Below are 16134 nucleotides of genomic sequence, written 5' to 3' on the forward strand. Positions count from 1 at the left end.
TCTTATTAGCTCAGCTACAGAGAGCCTCACAAATGTGTTTAACATACCCACACATGTTCTTTCTCCTTTGAAGCATACCTACGTATTTTTAAATAATTAATCACTATTATTCAAAGAAACATAAAAATTCTTTTTGCTTCTGTAAGCCCCGGGACTAAGGCTTACCTGAAGTTAGATTAAGAAAGTTGCCAGAAACTAAACAAGCATGGATGAACTATGAAATTAAATTACACTTTCATCTGCCTGCCCTAGAAATGCTCTTTTGAGCAGTAAATGTCCTAAGCCCAGGAAATATTCTGGCCTGAGGAAGACGAAGCTGCTTGGATGATCTCCAAGGACCTTCCCACTAGAGGTTTCCAATACCCATGGATCTAAATTTAGGGCCATCCTTTGCCTTCTCTGTTTATGTTCAGTATTTATTCCATCATACCTGAATTGAATATTAATTATACTCACTGAAAGCAACAATTGACAATTGATACTTGGGAGATTTCAAGATTAGAAGCAAACTTTCAATCTCATGAAGTCATGAAGTAATACACTTCTTTCTCATTTTGCCTCACCTAAGATGCTTTCTCTTTCTTTGGTATTTCTAACTGGATGTATACTTCTCTATTTTTCCCCAAATTTCTAAAGCAACAGTCCTCACTAAACTGTAGTACTAGGTTTCGGAGGTACCAGGAGCCTCATTGCCTGCTCAGGTCTGCAAACACACGGTTAACATCAACTCATCTATTGTCTTCTCACTGAAAAGAATCACTCTTACCGTGTAGCCCTCGGTATACTGAAAAGGAGCCCTGGAACTTTCATCTGCTGTTGGACTCAGAGGCTTGGGGTCAGACATGGACCGCTGCATCATCTTGGCTGTCTTAGGACTCGCAGGGGGCACTTTAGCCATATCTGGATGCAGTACTTTCTGCGGACTTATATCATCAGGGAGGGGTTTTTCATAAGGAACAAAGGCTGATTCTAAGGCTTTGCCTGGTGAAAGTGGTGAGATGGGTGAATAAAGGACTTTTGGAGATTTGGGTGGGGAAGGAGCCAGCTGTAATGTGGAATCTGCCCGAAGGTGAGATGAGTAACCAATCTCTAAAGGTGTTGGGCGTTTCTTGTCTTTGGGTGGAGATGTGGCACTCAGGTATGGAGGACTCTGTGTGTCTGATTCTGCTTCTGTTTGACATCCTAAACTGCCCCCTTTGTAAGTCTTTTCAGGTGCTGAAATGTGTTTAATTATTTCTACCTTGGCATCCACGCGCGCCCGTACTGATGGTGTTCTTATGGTTCCCACTGGTTCAGTCTGCACAGATATCTCTGCTACTGTTTGAACTGCGATACTGGAGACTTTGGAAAGGGGTTTGGTCTTGTCAGCCTCCGTAGTGCTGTCACCGTACTTGCCGACTCGAGCTTTTCTCCTTGCTCTAGTAGGCATATCCCATTCGTCCTGATCTTCATCATCGGTTTGGACGCTCGTATCAACACTCTTCTTGGTTCTCCTCCTCCGACTCACGTAACTCCGATCGGCTGCATCCTCGTCATCCGTTTGTACGCCGCTGTCCACAATCTTTTTAAAGCACCGGGGATCGTCGGATTCCCCCATCTCGTCATATTGTCCACGGCCTTTAGCTGCAGAGCTTCTCTTTTTGGGTGGTTTCTCATCTTTTACCACCACGTCTGTCAGAGGTATTTCTGAAACAGTACTCAGGATGCCAGGTGGGGCGATGTACTGAGTAACACCATCAGACTGAACCGTGTACCACCCTTGGCTCTGTGGTATTTCAATCGCCACAACAGCAGAGGCGGTGGTGGTTGCATCCTCTGTTGCCCAAAACTGACTGCCTTCTGGGGCAGCGTACTGACCCTCCAAAATTGCCTGCTCCGTCGTGGTCTGTGGAGAAGCAGTTCCAGAAGGGTCATAGTTATACTGGTAGATCTGGCGAATCTTTTGCTCTTCTAGCTGCTGGTGAAGCTGTTGCTGCAGCTGCTGGATCTGCTCCAGCTGTAACTGTTGCTGAGCTAGTGTCTCTTGCCTCATCATGAACTGGGCTTGCCGCTCCTCTTCTTGCTGATAGAGAAGGTGCTGCTTCATAGACTGTAGCTCCTCCAGCTTTTTTTGAACCATGATCTTTTCTTGTTCCCGGAATCTTTGAATTTCCTGACGTTCCCACTCCAGTTCCTCAGCAAAACGCTGCTGCTTAATTTTCTCCAGTTCCAAGAGCTCACGCTCCAAGTCGAGCTGCTGCTGTTGTTTATCTTCTTCAGGGACAATTAAAATAGCACTTTCATCTCCCACCACTTCAGAAAACACTTCAGATGCTGTGGTTAAAGTGGGAACTGAGTCTATTGTCTCAGCAGTAAGAGGTTCCACTGTAAGAGTTTGCAAACTGGCATTGATATCAATACCAGTTGCTGCCATGTCTGTTTCAGATGCACCTGTTGTTAGGAAATACGATCGAGGCATTGGCTGGCTCTGGTGCAGGGCGGATAATGAAGTCACTGCGTCAACTGTGTGCACACCTGACAAATCCCTCACTGTGGTGCTGAAAATGGAGCCAGGCTGTGTGGTGATTGCAAATGTGGAGGGAATTGGAGTTGCTACTGAAGAATAGACAACACCATTAGATGACCTCAAAACGCTCCCCACACCATACTGGGATCCTGGAGGTGGAGTCATTCTTGCTGTGGAATATTGTGGGGTACTAATCCCAACTTCTGAAATGACTTGTCGTGTTTCTGGATATGGACCTGTAGTCTTGCTTGAATAATCCATTACCTCACCTGAAATATAGGGTAGAGTTATAGTCCAGTTCCCAGAATGAATGATGCTTTTTGAATTTGAAAGCCCTCTCAATCTTGACGAACATAACGAATGGGACTGCATGCAAATCCACAGGTTAACCTAATTAGATGCTGAATCAAAGCGATGTTGAACATGCAGGCACATGCGGGTGACTTTGGGCAGAACAAATTAAAAAATGAAGGAACGAAAGCGCACATGTACTCCGAAATATGTTGCCAAAACATCCAAAGAAAGAGAAAAAGTAACAAAACCGGAAAAGGGACCAGATTTTTCATCCTGAAATGAGATGAGGGACACCATACTGACATTTCAAGGAAAGGTCTGCTGCCACATCATACTGACCTGTAGTAATTCTCCCTGAAGTTAGATCTACTGCTGCATCAGTTCCTCCAGAATAATCAAAAGCATTTTTACTTTTATAGAAAAAATGTCCAGCTTCTGCCAAATTAGTGTCAGACATGGAAGGTTTCATTCCCCCAATCCCTCTATAACCATATGGCCCTGATCGATCGTATTGATAGTGGTCATCCCTATAACCAAAACGATCCTCAGGAAGAGTAGTTGCAGGCTGCTGGGCTGTGCAGCTCCTTCCAAAGGGTAACTTATAAACCATATCACAGCATACAGCTCTTCTTCCTGCAGTCAGATCAACAGGCTTTTCATCATCTTCTATTATTTTGGTCACCACACCTGAAGTGGATTCATCCATTGTAACAACAGTTCTGTGAGACTTTGTTGTACTGAGGTCTACTACTTCTCCGTCAGTGATCCCCTGGGATGTCATGCTATCAGTCCATCCATTTGTGACACCAACAGGAGGCACAGTAACAGGTTTTGTAATAGCTGATGTCACTGGGTGTGCCGGAGGACCTAAGGATAAGTTTATTGGTGCGTCCTCCCTAACTGCAGGGAAGGCCTGGCCACTTGGTATCCTGTATGGGGGCTCAGCATGCTTTGATGTAGTAAGCTGGAGTGGTGCTGTTGTTGCTTGTGCTGCGCCCACTAAGCTTTCTGTGCCCATGGTGTAACCTGAACTAGCTGTACACGTGACAACAGTCACTGTCTCAGTGACCAGGGACATTGGCCTTATTACTGATGGAGTAGCACTGAGATTTATAATGGACGGCTGGACAGCACTAATCTGTCTGCCATAAATGTCACTTGCAGTGGTCTGCCTTTTCATATCCATGGTGGAAGCAGAAAGATCCATACACTTTTCAGTTGCTTTAACTTCTACTTTTGGTACTGTACGCAAATCAATGACATCCCCAACAAGCTGCACCTTTCCGTTTTCCTTATGCTGACGCTTCTCTAAATGTAGGTTATCTAGAGCAAGAGGCTCTGGAGGAATTGAGATCGAGACACTGCTGAGCCCAACACCAGGGATTGCACTTCTGGCTGCTGAGACCTCAGCCTTAGAAACTTCAGTTGTAAAAAACTGTGTCACTGAGGTTGGGGCTGCCTGAAATGAAGATAGTGTTGTGACAGGGAGAGCAGAAAATGTCTCCAGAGCTCCAGAGATGTACAAGCTCTGTTCTGAAGAACTTGGCATTCCTGCAGTTGTTAAAGGAGAAACTATAGAAAACACTGGATCGATGGAAATCAGGTCTTTGGGGGGTGATCCCAGGGGCCAACTGGTAATTGCTTGACTAGCTGAAGAATCTGTTGGAGTCCCAGGTTCAGATGGCAATGTGATAACCACGTAGGTTTCCATGAGGGATTTGGAAAATCTTGGGGAGGACTTGTTAGAGTGAGGGGAAAGTGGGGAAGTAGGGGAAGGTAATTTATAATCTGCTGAAGTCACTAAATTTAGTGTCATATTTGAAGTTAAAGATAGACCTGTCGGTTTGGGGTGTGTATCTGCTGATTTTTGTGGAGTTACCGGAAGCTGAGGAACTGCTGGTTTAGGGGCAATTGGAGGTTTGCTTGGCTCAGGTCTGTGTGTAAATACAAGTCCAGATGGGATGGAAGACGGTTTAGGAGGAACAGGAGGAGGTGCAGTGGTACATATTTTTGTTACAGGTAACCCACTACTTCTTGGAATAGCTGTGGCCTCTACTGTAGTAACAGCGTCAACTAGAGGTGTGGCTGTAGGAGTTAGAGTCACTGGAGCTGTAACTGTTAACTTTTTTTTAGGATGAACAGGTGGTTTAGGTGAGGTTGGTGGAGGAAGAGGTGGAGGAGGAGGAGGAGGAGGTGGAGGGGGAGGAGGGGGAGGGGGAGGGGGAGGTGGGGGAGGAGGTTGGGCTGATGCATCCAAAGAAGAACTTCTAAAGAATGGACGAGTTTTAGTTGGTAGAGGGGTAACAGAAGGACGGCCAGATGGTAACTGAGATGCAGGTTTTGCTTGATCAAAGACCCGTCCAGACAGAAAGCATGTTGCTGGAACCTGCTCCTCCATGGCAATAGCAGAGGAAGGAAGGTGATCAAACACAATTTCAGATAAGCCCGTTTTTGTTAGTTCAACCTCAGACTTTTCCCTTTTATCTCTGTAAGCTTCCAAAACCTCAAGAATAATTCCATTCCCTGTGTCCCTCTTGGCTTTCTTCATTGGGTCTTTTTCAGATGGAGATGAGTCAGTGGCAATAGTGTCGGCAATGAGCCCCTCGGGTTTAGCTCCTACAGATTCCATGCTAGGAGGTTCCATATCAGATAAGGAAATCACAATATGTTCAGCACTGGTTCTTCCATCTGGTACAGCAGTCCGATCAAAAGCGATACCTATTTCTTCTGGATAGTCTATAACACTGCCTGGAAAATACGTTGATGAAGAAATCTCCTCAGAATCTTCAAACTTAGTTACTATGTCCACTGGCTCCGTATAAACTGTGGTTATGCTATCCAAGGTAGTAACGGGTGAGGAGCTATCTGTGGTACAAACTGAAGAAACAGATGACGTGAGAGAGGGTGTGTCAGAGGGTGGGACAGATGTAGCACTTTCTGAAGGCTCAGAGTAGGTCAAAATCAGTGACTCGTGGGCAATTATTTCTTGAATTTCCCTCGTATAATCAGTTACATATTCATCCTCAATTTCTTCTGTTGAAAAATGTTGGGTTATTTTGACATCGGGGATAGAGAGCGTTGTACTGCTGGTCGAATCTGTAAGAGATGCTCCTGAGAGAACACTCGATGTCAAAGATGCATCAGGCACCCTGTCAAATTCCACGGTAGACTCTGTCATATCAAGCCCAATGGGGGGCTGGGTTGGACTGGATCCAGGTGTTAATTGCATCTGCTGCTTCTTCATGAGTTCTTCATAGGCAGCATCGGCATCTAATAATTTTTTTTCTTCACTGGTAGAAGTTACCATACTACCCAGATCCACTATCTCATGGCTTTCTGGGATGATATAAGAGCTTGAAACGATGTCTTCTTGAGGCACAACAGAATGTAAGCTTTCTAATTCATAAAACTCTTTCTGGAGGTCTGTTATTTTTTGCATAGGATCTTCATAAACCTGTTCTGGAATTCTTACTTTTTGCTCTTTCCCTCTCTGCTGCATAAAACCATTTTCATCTTCTTGCCTTGTTAGCAGACTGCCATCTACTGAACCATTGTATGTGTCCTCTACTAGAGATTCATAAATATAATCCTCTATTAACATCCCACCATACAAAGGCTCTTTTTCAAACATTTCATCTCGTTCAGTTGCAGCTGGAAAAGCTTTATATTTGTGGGTTTTATGAATCATTTCTTCATACATCTCCTCAGCACTTTTTAATGCCTTTTGTCCACCTTCTTTCTGCACAATAGACTGCTCATCTGTTGGTGAGTACAAAGACACAGCTGTGGGCAATTTATAAACTTTTTGCACTTCTATTATTTTTTCTGGGCTTATTTCAAAACCTTCTGGGTCTGACTCTATGCTAGGTGAGTATTCAGAACAAGAAGATCGATGGAGCTCCTCCATTTCTGCAGCCTGACGTAATTCTTCCGTTGGAGATGCATCTTCAATGGGAGAGAGATTACTTGGTGGTGTCTTTGGTCTTTCCCTCCTTCTCTGAGCTCGAAGTTCATCTTTGTCTTTCTTTGATTTCTTACTAGAAGTCTTTCTTTGTTGCTGCTCCAATTCCCGCTGCTTCTCTTGCTCCTTTAATAATTCTTCTTCCTCTCTCAATTCTTCTTCCTCTGAAGAATCTTCAATAGTAGGTAAAAGAGGACCATGTGACCTATGCCGAGCTTTACGTTGCTGCTTGCTCTCTCCTTTTTTGTGACTCGGGCTACTGTCACTGTCCTCATCAAGGGATGACACTGATGTAGGGGATGTGCCAGGAGTGAAGCTGGAAGCATGAAGACTAGAAGATCCTTCCCCCCTTGACCTATCTTCTGGAGAGTCTGTCAGGCTTTCCATTTCTAATTCTGGCTCCTCATCAAAATATAGAGCTGTTTTTTTCTGTGAGGACTCTGCAGAATATTTATCTGCTATCGTGCTGTTGAGTTCAATTGTTTTGAATCGACGTAGCCCCCCTCCTCCAGCAATTATAAGTTCTTCACTCTCCTGACTTTTAGTCTCTCTGTACTTAAGCTCAGGACTTTCATCAAATGTCTCATCATCTTCGTCATGCCATGAATGGCGTCTCCCTGCATCATCATCAAAGCTTGCACTGCTTTTCCGAGTTAGTCGCCTGTGTTTCCCTGCTGTCGCTTTCCCTTTCCCTTTTGTTTCTTCCTTCTTCTGGCTCTCAATACTACTACTAATCTCTTTGAGCTGGCTCCTAATGAACTCATCATCTTCAGAACCTGAAGCATCTTCATCAGCACTCATTTCTATGATTTGTTTTCGAATAAAGTCCTCCTCTTCACCGGATCCTTGACTATCTTCTTGTTTATACTCATCACTGCTTGATGAACCGACACTAGTTCTCCGTTTTCTTTGTGGAACAGGTGAGTTCTCACTTTCACTACTGTCTTCAACTGAATCATAAGGCTGTCTTCTGGTAGCCGTGTCATCAACAAACTCAGACCTTTCCTCATGGTCCTTTCTGGAAGGAACATCTTGTTGGCTATCTTTTTTTAAAGGGTCCTTTTCTTCTTGACTCTTTGTGAGCTCCTCTTCTGCAATTGTAGTTTCTAGGGTTTCAGATAAACTCTGAGTTTTCGGTTGGTCCTTGGGCGGTTCAGAAGAGACCTCATGAGGCTGGGTTTTCTTTTCTGCCTTTTCTTCAACAAGTGTACTTGCCTGAGCTTCCAAAATGGATAGGACAGTACTTTCTAACTTAGCCAAATCTGAGGGGCTGGAAGGGCTGCTTTCTTGTGAAAAAGAGTCCTTTTTGAGTCCCTTGAGCAAATCTTTTTCATCACTTGGAATAAGACTTGGAATTTCACCAAGTGAACTTGATATCCCATCAGAAGAATATCCTGTGTCACTCAGACCTTGTGGGCTTTTTGGTTGTTGAGAACTTGAGGTGTCTGATTTGTCATCTTCCTTTTCCTAGCAGGGAGGAAAAGATATAGGAAAACTTAACGTGATTCAACTGGTAACATGGCCTCTCTATTACTCCCAAATAATTACTTTGAACTGAGGAATAATTATAGGATTTTTTTAACTATATGCTAGTAATTTTTTTTTTAATCTTTGGATATAAAAAAGTGAAAGTAGTTGATACATATTGACTAAGGTTAGTTTTCATTTAACCTAAGTTTAATTAAATGTCAATTCTCAATGACATTTGATTTTTTCCCATTAATACTCTTTTTACATTTCAATTCCATTTTCTTTGAAACACATCATTATCTTTCTCAGTACATTTATTTTGGGAAAGTGTTACAAATTATCAAAGAAAAAAATTAATGTTTTCATTAATATAATCAATACCTTTGAATCATGAGGACAGGCAAAGAAAGAAAAAATCAGAGGATGGACTTTGTACCTGGCTCCAAGTTGTAAGAGATGTTGGAAAATTTACTTAACAAAAATAGGCAGGTAATATGACCATAATGCTATCTGTCTCAACTACCACAAAAGATATTTGAGAGACAGAGATTCAAATGAGGCACTACTGTCTTTTAAAGACATTTTAAAAGATGCTAAGACACTATATTTACTTGGTATTGTTGTTAATATTATTATTCTATATCACTTGAAGTGAATGTTTAGAGACTTTGAAAAAGTTTGCAATAATTATTAATAATTAAAAATATTTAATAACTTTGAAAAAGTTATGCAATAATTAGCCTGACTCGTGGCTTTAGCTAGAGGGACATATTCAGCTATTTTATTTGTAGTGTTATTAATCTCATTTATACTCAGCATCATACCTCAAAGATATTTAATAAATACCACTTATAAATGTCTTCTGATTTTGAAAATACTTGGACTTTTACCTTTACACCATGTCAAAATCTGGTCCTTTCAACCAGTCCAATAACTAACTTTTGTAAATGGAACCATGGGCTTTCCAGGGAGCTGGGACACTAAGTAGACAGATCACAGCCTTGACCTGCTGCTTTCCTTAGGCTCCAATGAGGCCATGCCAGCAGTTTGGTTCAAGAATCAGAGTGGCCTTAAATGAAAATAATAAACATACAGACTTTTTGCCTAAGTCCAAATTCAAAATACCTATAAGCAAAATGAAACTCAACGAATCTAATTGGTTTCCATGCTTCAAGTAGAGTGTTAAAATAAGCCCACAGGCCTATGGAAAGAAGAGGTCAGAAAACAAGCTGCAGGAGGACATGCTCTGTATGACTCTGGCCTCTGAGGCCATCTCAATTCCACTAAGTCTGTATCTTGAACTAACCACCTCAATATCTTCAGTGGGTGTGTAAGCATGGGCTCCTCCAACCACCTGTAGCCCAAATGATCAGACAGAGGTCAGGCTGAACAACAAAAAACAAACATGCAAAAACCTTTCTTCCTTCTTTCTCTCCTTTCCTTCCTTCCCTTCTCTACCTTCCTCTCCTTCTCTTCCTCCTTCTGCCTTTTCTTCTTTTCTTAGAGTTCTCAAATATAGAAGCTGTTGGTTTGATATTCATTTTACATTCATGTTCATCTCACTACCTGTTGTTGCTAGGTATGGTTAGAGATGTATCTTGAACACATTATATGGTAAAATGCTTTGGCCAAATTTACATGACACAGCTCAAATTCAAAAAGACAGTGATATATTATTCATGACTTTAGTGCAAAAAAACAGTATATATTCTTTAGTTTATCAGGAATTAACTTCCCTGGGTAATTTCAGATGTCTCCCCAGGAAAAAGTTACTTATCAGCAGTTGTAAGACCTTAGTAGTAGGGCTCATGAGCACCCAACTAATTTTGGTTCCTTTGTCTTAAGAGCTGCACGTTAAAGAGCTAAGCACACGTGAAGCAGACTTCTAATAAAATCTTTCCAGATGGTCTCAGTGGAGGGATGTTTCTATCTCCTCACATCCCACACAATGATGAGCACAATTTTTTTGACTCCAATATGCTTTCTATGTCTTTCCTTATCTGCCTTCTCACCCTTCACTAAATCACAGTAAATACCATAACCAGAGGGGTGGGGGACCTAAGCTCCTTGTGAAAAAAAAAAAAAAATTAAAAAAAAATTTCATAATCAAATTGTGATAGTGTCATTTGTATTCTTTATTTTCTGTCTGCAAATGTTATAAAACAGAACAATGTAATAAATTATCCATATACGAAGGAAATGTAACCATTGTTGTATATAACAATTGAGTATAAAAAAAGAGAAATTATAGTTTTATACAATGAATTCTACATTCTACATCTTACAACAATAAGATTAAGGCCAGACACATAATGTAACAAAGGAAACGAAGATACATTAGACAGAAGACTAACATACATAAATACCAAAATACCGATCCTACAACCCCCTTCTGTGGCCTTTCTCCATGTGTTTCATGTTTTCTTTCTTTCCTCAGTACCATGTTCTACCCACTTCTCCCTCCTGTCCCTTTCCTGGTCTCTTTCCTCCACAATTCTCAGAGGATTCAGTCATTATTTACGATGATGATGCTGTGATGATTTTTCCCTCTAAATGACTCTTCCTCTTCATATTATGATGTGGCAAAGGCTGCAAACATTTTGCTCTATAGGTTTGTGGGTCTAAGATAAAATGTTTGGAGTGGTTAATAAGAAAATCAAGTTAGGTGACCTAGGGGCATTTATCTGAACTGTTCACAAGAAACAGCTGGTCATGGATTTATTGTGCCATGGTAAATTGAAAAAAAATTCATAATGTCAACTCTTCTCACACTAACTAGCACTGGAATACAGTCTTCTGAGAGAGGCGAGTGACCTTCTGCTCCTTCATTACACTGTTAGCTGTTCACCACCTGATCATACACCAGTGAAGCTGTTTGCCTCTTTAAGGCTCCTACATGTTCATCTTTTTACCTGCTGCTGCTAAAATCAAAAGAAGAAAAAAAGTTGTTCTTCATATACGGAGATGGATATAGTGAGACACTCATCTGTCCAAGCATTTATCCCTCCTGTGGCTGTCTACTTTCCTTTGGGAGGTATGTGAGTGGGATTTGTACCCACACAAGTTAACTGGGCTATATAGATTAACACTGCAAACCCTTGTTTAATGGAATTTTTTTTTAACAAGAGAATAATTTGATCAAATAAGATTAAATGGAACTGAGAAGATCATGAAACACAGTGTATAAGTTGGGTTTGGTTTTCTCCAGTTATTTGTCAAATGGCTGTCTGGAGTACTGTAATTATAGAGGAATATGATCAAAGGATTTATGAGAGGGAGGCATAATTTGGCTTATTTTCTTCCAAATTTCTAAGTACCTAGGACTAAAAGATTGGGAGTTTTCTCCTAGTTTCTTCAAAAATGTATGGTTGTAAAAAAAAAAAGTATGGTTGTATACTTATTTTTGAGAAGAACATTAAACTACTTGTGGTAATATATTAAGATTTAATGAAATGAATAGATTCAGTTATTTCTAAATTACATGTATATTACATATAACACACACATACATGTATGTGTATAAATATCACTGAATTTTCTTATGTATACATTATTTTCTTCATTTGAATAGGTAATTGGAAATTGAAACCAATTATCTATTTCATTTTTTACATGTAATACAATCTAGAAGGACCTCTGAAATGATTACTTAAGAAGAAAATTCCAGGCATCTACTTTTTACATGAGAATTCTGTTTGTCATCTTAGATGGGGGCAGTGAGTGGAAACAAACATAATTTAAGCAAACCTTTTTTTTTAATAGCAAGGTCATTCTTCAGTTACCCTGAGGAACACATTTTCTGTGCATTTTTCTAAGTACATTTAGCATTAGATCCTACTGCACTTTTATTGTTACTGTTATTGCACTTTTCCCGTGTATACATGGGAAATTATGGTACGTGAGCCTTTCTAGTCTGTGTATATGAAACAATTACTCAATTTCCAGGGGCTAAGATTCATATATATATGTGTGTATATATATATATATTTGTACTTACTAACCAAAAGCAGAGACTGGAGAATTCCTTTTCCTTCTAATATTTCACTGCCATTTACTGACCTGGAGACCAGTCAGAGAGAGGCAGTGATGAACTTGACCCATGTGAAACTCTTCTGATAGTGTCATACCTTAAAGCCTTCTCTAGTGATGGAAAATGTATTAAGACACACCTGTACCGCCAAACTCAGTTCATCCCCTTTCACAAATGCTGAGATGTTTATCCTTCCATATTGAAGGTAAATGGAGGTTTTTTGAATATTACTGGGGTTAAGAACCAAATTGTTGGTTAAATTTAAGATTGTACAAAGAAAGGATGCAATATTGCTTAATCTTCCCAAGCCATTTATTTCAATGGGCCAAAGTAAAACAACAAATGAATGATCTTCAATCATTTATACAATGGTAGGGTCAAAATGGATTGCTAGTCTGACTGTTCCAAACACTCTAAAGATTAAGTCCATAACGTTCAGTGTGACTGGAGAGAAAAACCAAATATTCTCACCTACATGGGAATCCTTTTCACTACAGAAAATCTCATTATTTTTCATCCTGATTATGCTGCCATTACATACAATGACTTATATGTAACTTGAATTTTAACCCCTTGGTCATTTTAGGCAGAAATAAAAGTTTATGCTAAAGATGTTCAAATTTTGGTTTCTATCAGGAGAGCTATAATGTTTCAATGTAATATATCAAATGTAGACAAGCAGTATTCTGTTTAAGTATATAGATAAAAAGAGAGAACTCTGTAGCAACATGAAATTTTAAAATAGTAAACAAAAAAATAAAGAAGAATGTACCTTTCAAATTATTTGTTATATTTTAGGATATATTTTAATCCCATTTGACAAGCACATTTTGGTAGAGAGGAATAAATGGAGAGACAAAAAGATATGGCAACAAAGAAATGTAAACAATATACTATGAAAATATGAATGACACAAATGACAAATGCATAAATAAAATAATATAAATATATAACAAAGTAAAATAGTACATAAAGTGCTTGGGATATACCAGTAGCTGCTAAAGGGAAGAATAATTATAATATAAGGGCAGTATGGTACAAGTGTCATAAAAAGAATTACGTGTAGTGTTGAAAAGCCACTCTTTTATAATCAGAACTGGACTATAATCTTGGCTTAGCCATATGATCCTGAGCACAGAAATTTAGTTTTCCTCGATTTAAAGAAGATACAATATTTACCTCATGCATTGTTGCGTGGATGAAACGATCGAGAAATACCTAACATAGTGCTGAGAATATTCTAAGAGATAAATTAAGAATATTTAAAAATTTAAGACTAGTCAATACAGGGAGCTCAGCAGCAGAAGTGACAGCTACTGGGGAGAAAAGTGGCCCAGAGGTCCAGGTGAGAGTTTCCCAATCCAGCTGACAGAAGCGAGAGCAACAGTGCACAGAGACTTGAGTGCAGGTGTACAGGGAGAAAGGACCATCTACCTCCAGGAATTACACAAAGGCATATTTGGCTGGCTTTCCAGAGCTCACTTGTGGGAAGTATTAGGGGCTGCTTGCAAGGTATATTGGAGCCATATTCCACAGGGCTGAGAAAGCCAAACTAAGTTATTTAGACAGGAGTCTTGGCCGTGGGGTGCAAAAGCCTGGGCAAGTTTGCAAAATGATCTAATGGGCCATAAGAAGTACATGTTAAGATCTTTACTGTATTTTTTAATCCAAAATTACATGTTCCTAATATTTAATGAACGGATTGATGCTAATGTTCTTTTACTTCTTACGTGAGTTGGTTGCTGTTCTGTGAGGAATCCTGAGAGAAAACTGGGAGTTACACTCTAAGGAGAAGTTATAGTGAGGTAGTCACTTTATTCATCCACCTTTATACTGAGGTTTCTTATTCAGTTAGGCAGCTCTCTGGCTTTTATTACCTACTAGCAATTACACCAGTTTTCCTGTAACATGTAAGTGGTAGACAAAAGATTCTTGCAAAACAAAAATCACGTCATAAAGATAATAATGTAAGAAATACACAAACACATGACAAACACATTACTAAAGAAGCTGACACTAATCATATCATTACAAGCTTTTCATCAGCAACATTACAAGATAAAGGCAATGGTGACCAAATTAAACCAGATCTGACAGTTGGCCAAAAACGTCTACCATTATCAGGAAACCTATTTGACATCTGTATTGATGTCCAGTATTGCCAATAGCAAACCCTGCCTAAACACAACATGCTTTAGCACCACAGCAAGTGATATTATGACACTGTCACAAACTTCTAAAATTTTCTACAAATAAATATTCCAGTACTTTACCAACTTTCAATAAAATGAATAATAAACACTTAGAACCTTCTTTTGATTTTTCTTATTTAATGATAAAAGACAAAAAAAGTCACACATCATTTGGAGAAATTTGATTTAACCACCATGGAAAAATGGATGAACTAATACATACAAAATGATACGGGGACAAATCAAACTCTGTTTCTTTGTCAGCAAATATTATTGGAAAGAGTAAATAAATAACTGGAAGGTTTGGGAGAAATTATAACAAAAGTGAGTAGCAAAAGTTTTGGTAATAACAGAATCAAAGTGTAGATATTTCTAATATGTTCAGTTTATGATACTCACTATTTCTGTTTCAGTAATACTTAAAGTACTTCCCACGAAGGAAAAATGTACCAATGAATGAAGTAAGCCTCAATATTGAATTTGTTTAAGGTCTACATATTTTTTTAATGAAAAATCTGTAATTAGCTACTGAAGAGTTGGCTTTTTTGATTGGAATTATTCTTTTAAAAAGGGTAAGATTACAGAGATGGCAGTACCTGTGAAGTTCATTTACTACAACTGTGACAAGTAGATCAGAATTGGACAGAGTGACTCAGGATTTTACAGATGTGGTGTATGTTGTATAGAGATGAGACCTTTATATTTTGAAAAAATCCTTAATATTTTGTATTGAGATAGAGAATAACTATGAATTTAACTACAGAGGTTTACTGATTATGTAATGCGAAATTAATTTAAAAAGTTGTAGAATCTGAAGATTTAATTCTTTTTTGACAGAAGTCGAAGAATGCCAAATTGTTCAACTTTTTGGTGATGACAAGTGGTTACTAGATGGTATAAAGTAAATGGGATGATGGGGGGAGAAAAGGTAGATGGGAGGAAGTAAACCCTGGTTATCAACAATATGCAACTTATTAAGTATTTAAAAAAAAAAACCCATAAAAATATAAAAATAAAAAAACTCTAACAAAATAAAAATTAATTCTCTTTAAGAGAATTATCATGTGAAAACAGCCCTCTGAAACAGAAATTTGGAAATCATGTGATTATGCTATATAAAATGACACATGTCATTTTTAAAAGCTGTCATACCTGCTCCTTTAACAAATTTTAAAGAGAATATTTTTATCTGTTTCATATATATACATGTATATATATTTTAATTTCCTCATTTTCTGACAGATAGCAAGAACAAATTATTGGTATCAGGGAAGATTAACATTTGTTTGTGGAATTTGCACTATTAAAAAATTTATTTTCAATTTCAAACTAGAACGGGTAGCAAGATTTGGCAAGTACAAACTCTGATCCAGCCCTTCTAATTCTGATATATCCTTGTGGGTTATCTTTCTTGTTATGGATGGTCATTAAAACTAAACATCAAAATACCAAAATAAGCTTAACTTAGAAGCTGAAATTCAAATAACACTATTGTAAAATTTCCGACCAAGATTTTCAAAAATATTGAAGCACAATCAATGCTCTCTCTAAAATACTATTATTAATCATATTTTAATGTGATCAAATCTTTATTAACTAAAATAATAATTTTAGTTTATTTCACTGATTTACTTTGTTTTTGTGAATGTTTTATATTGTTAATAATATATTAGTACATCAG

General features: G+C 38.8%; 1 protein-coding gene across 5 annotated transcripts in view; it reads right to left on the bottom strand.

Moving 5' to 3' along the window:
• The window catches only part of PCLO (piccolo presynaptic cytomatrix protein), a 391109-nt gene that overhangs the window by 182484 nt on the left and 192491 nt on the right, over window positions 1-16134 (bottom strand). For 4 of the 5 annotated variants that reach the window (XM_073898725.1, XM_025872800.2, XM_073898727.1 and 1 more), the window contains exons 5-6: window positions 3140-8228; window positions 767-2775 (exon numbers count right to left, since the gene is read on the bottom strand). In XM_073898725.1, coding sequence (XP_073754826.1) covers window positions 767-2775; window positions 3140-8228 — 7098 coding nt within the window. The remainder of the gene's footprint in view (window positions 1-766; window positions 2776-3139; window positions 8229-16134) is intronic. The other variant, XM_073898726.1, reaches the window with a different exon arrangement.

This window comes from Callorhinus ursinus, unplaced genomic scaffold (assembly GCF_003265705.2).
Source record: "Callorhinus ursinus isolate GAN/ISIS: 27379988/994484 unplaced genomic scaffold, GSC_fseal_2.0 scaffold12, whole genome shotgun sequence".
NCBI lineage: Eukaryota > Metazoa > Chordata > Mammalia > Carnivora > Otariidae > Callorhinus > Callorhinus ursinus.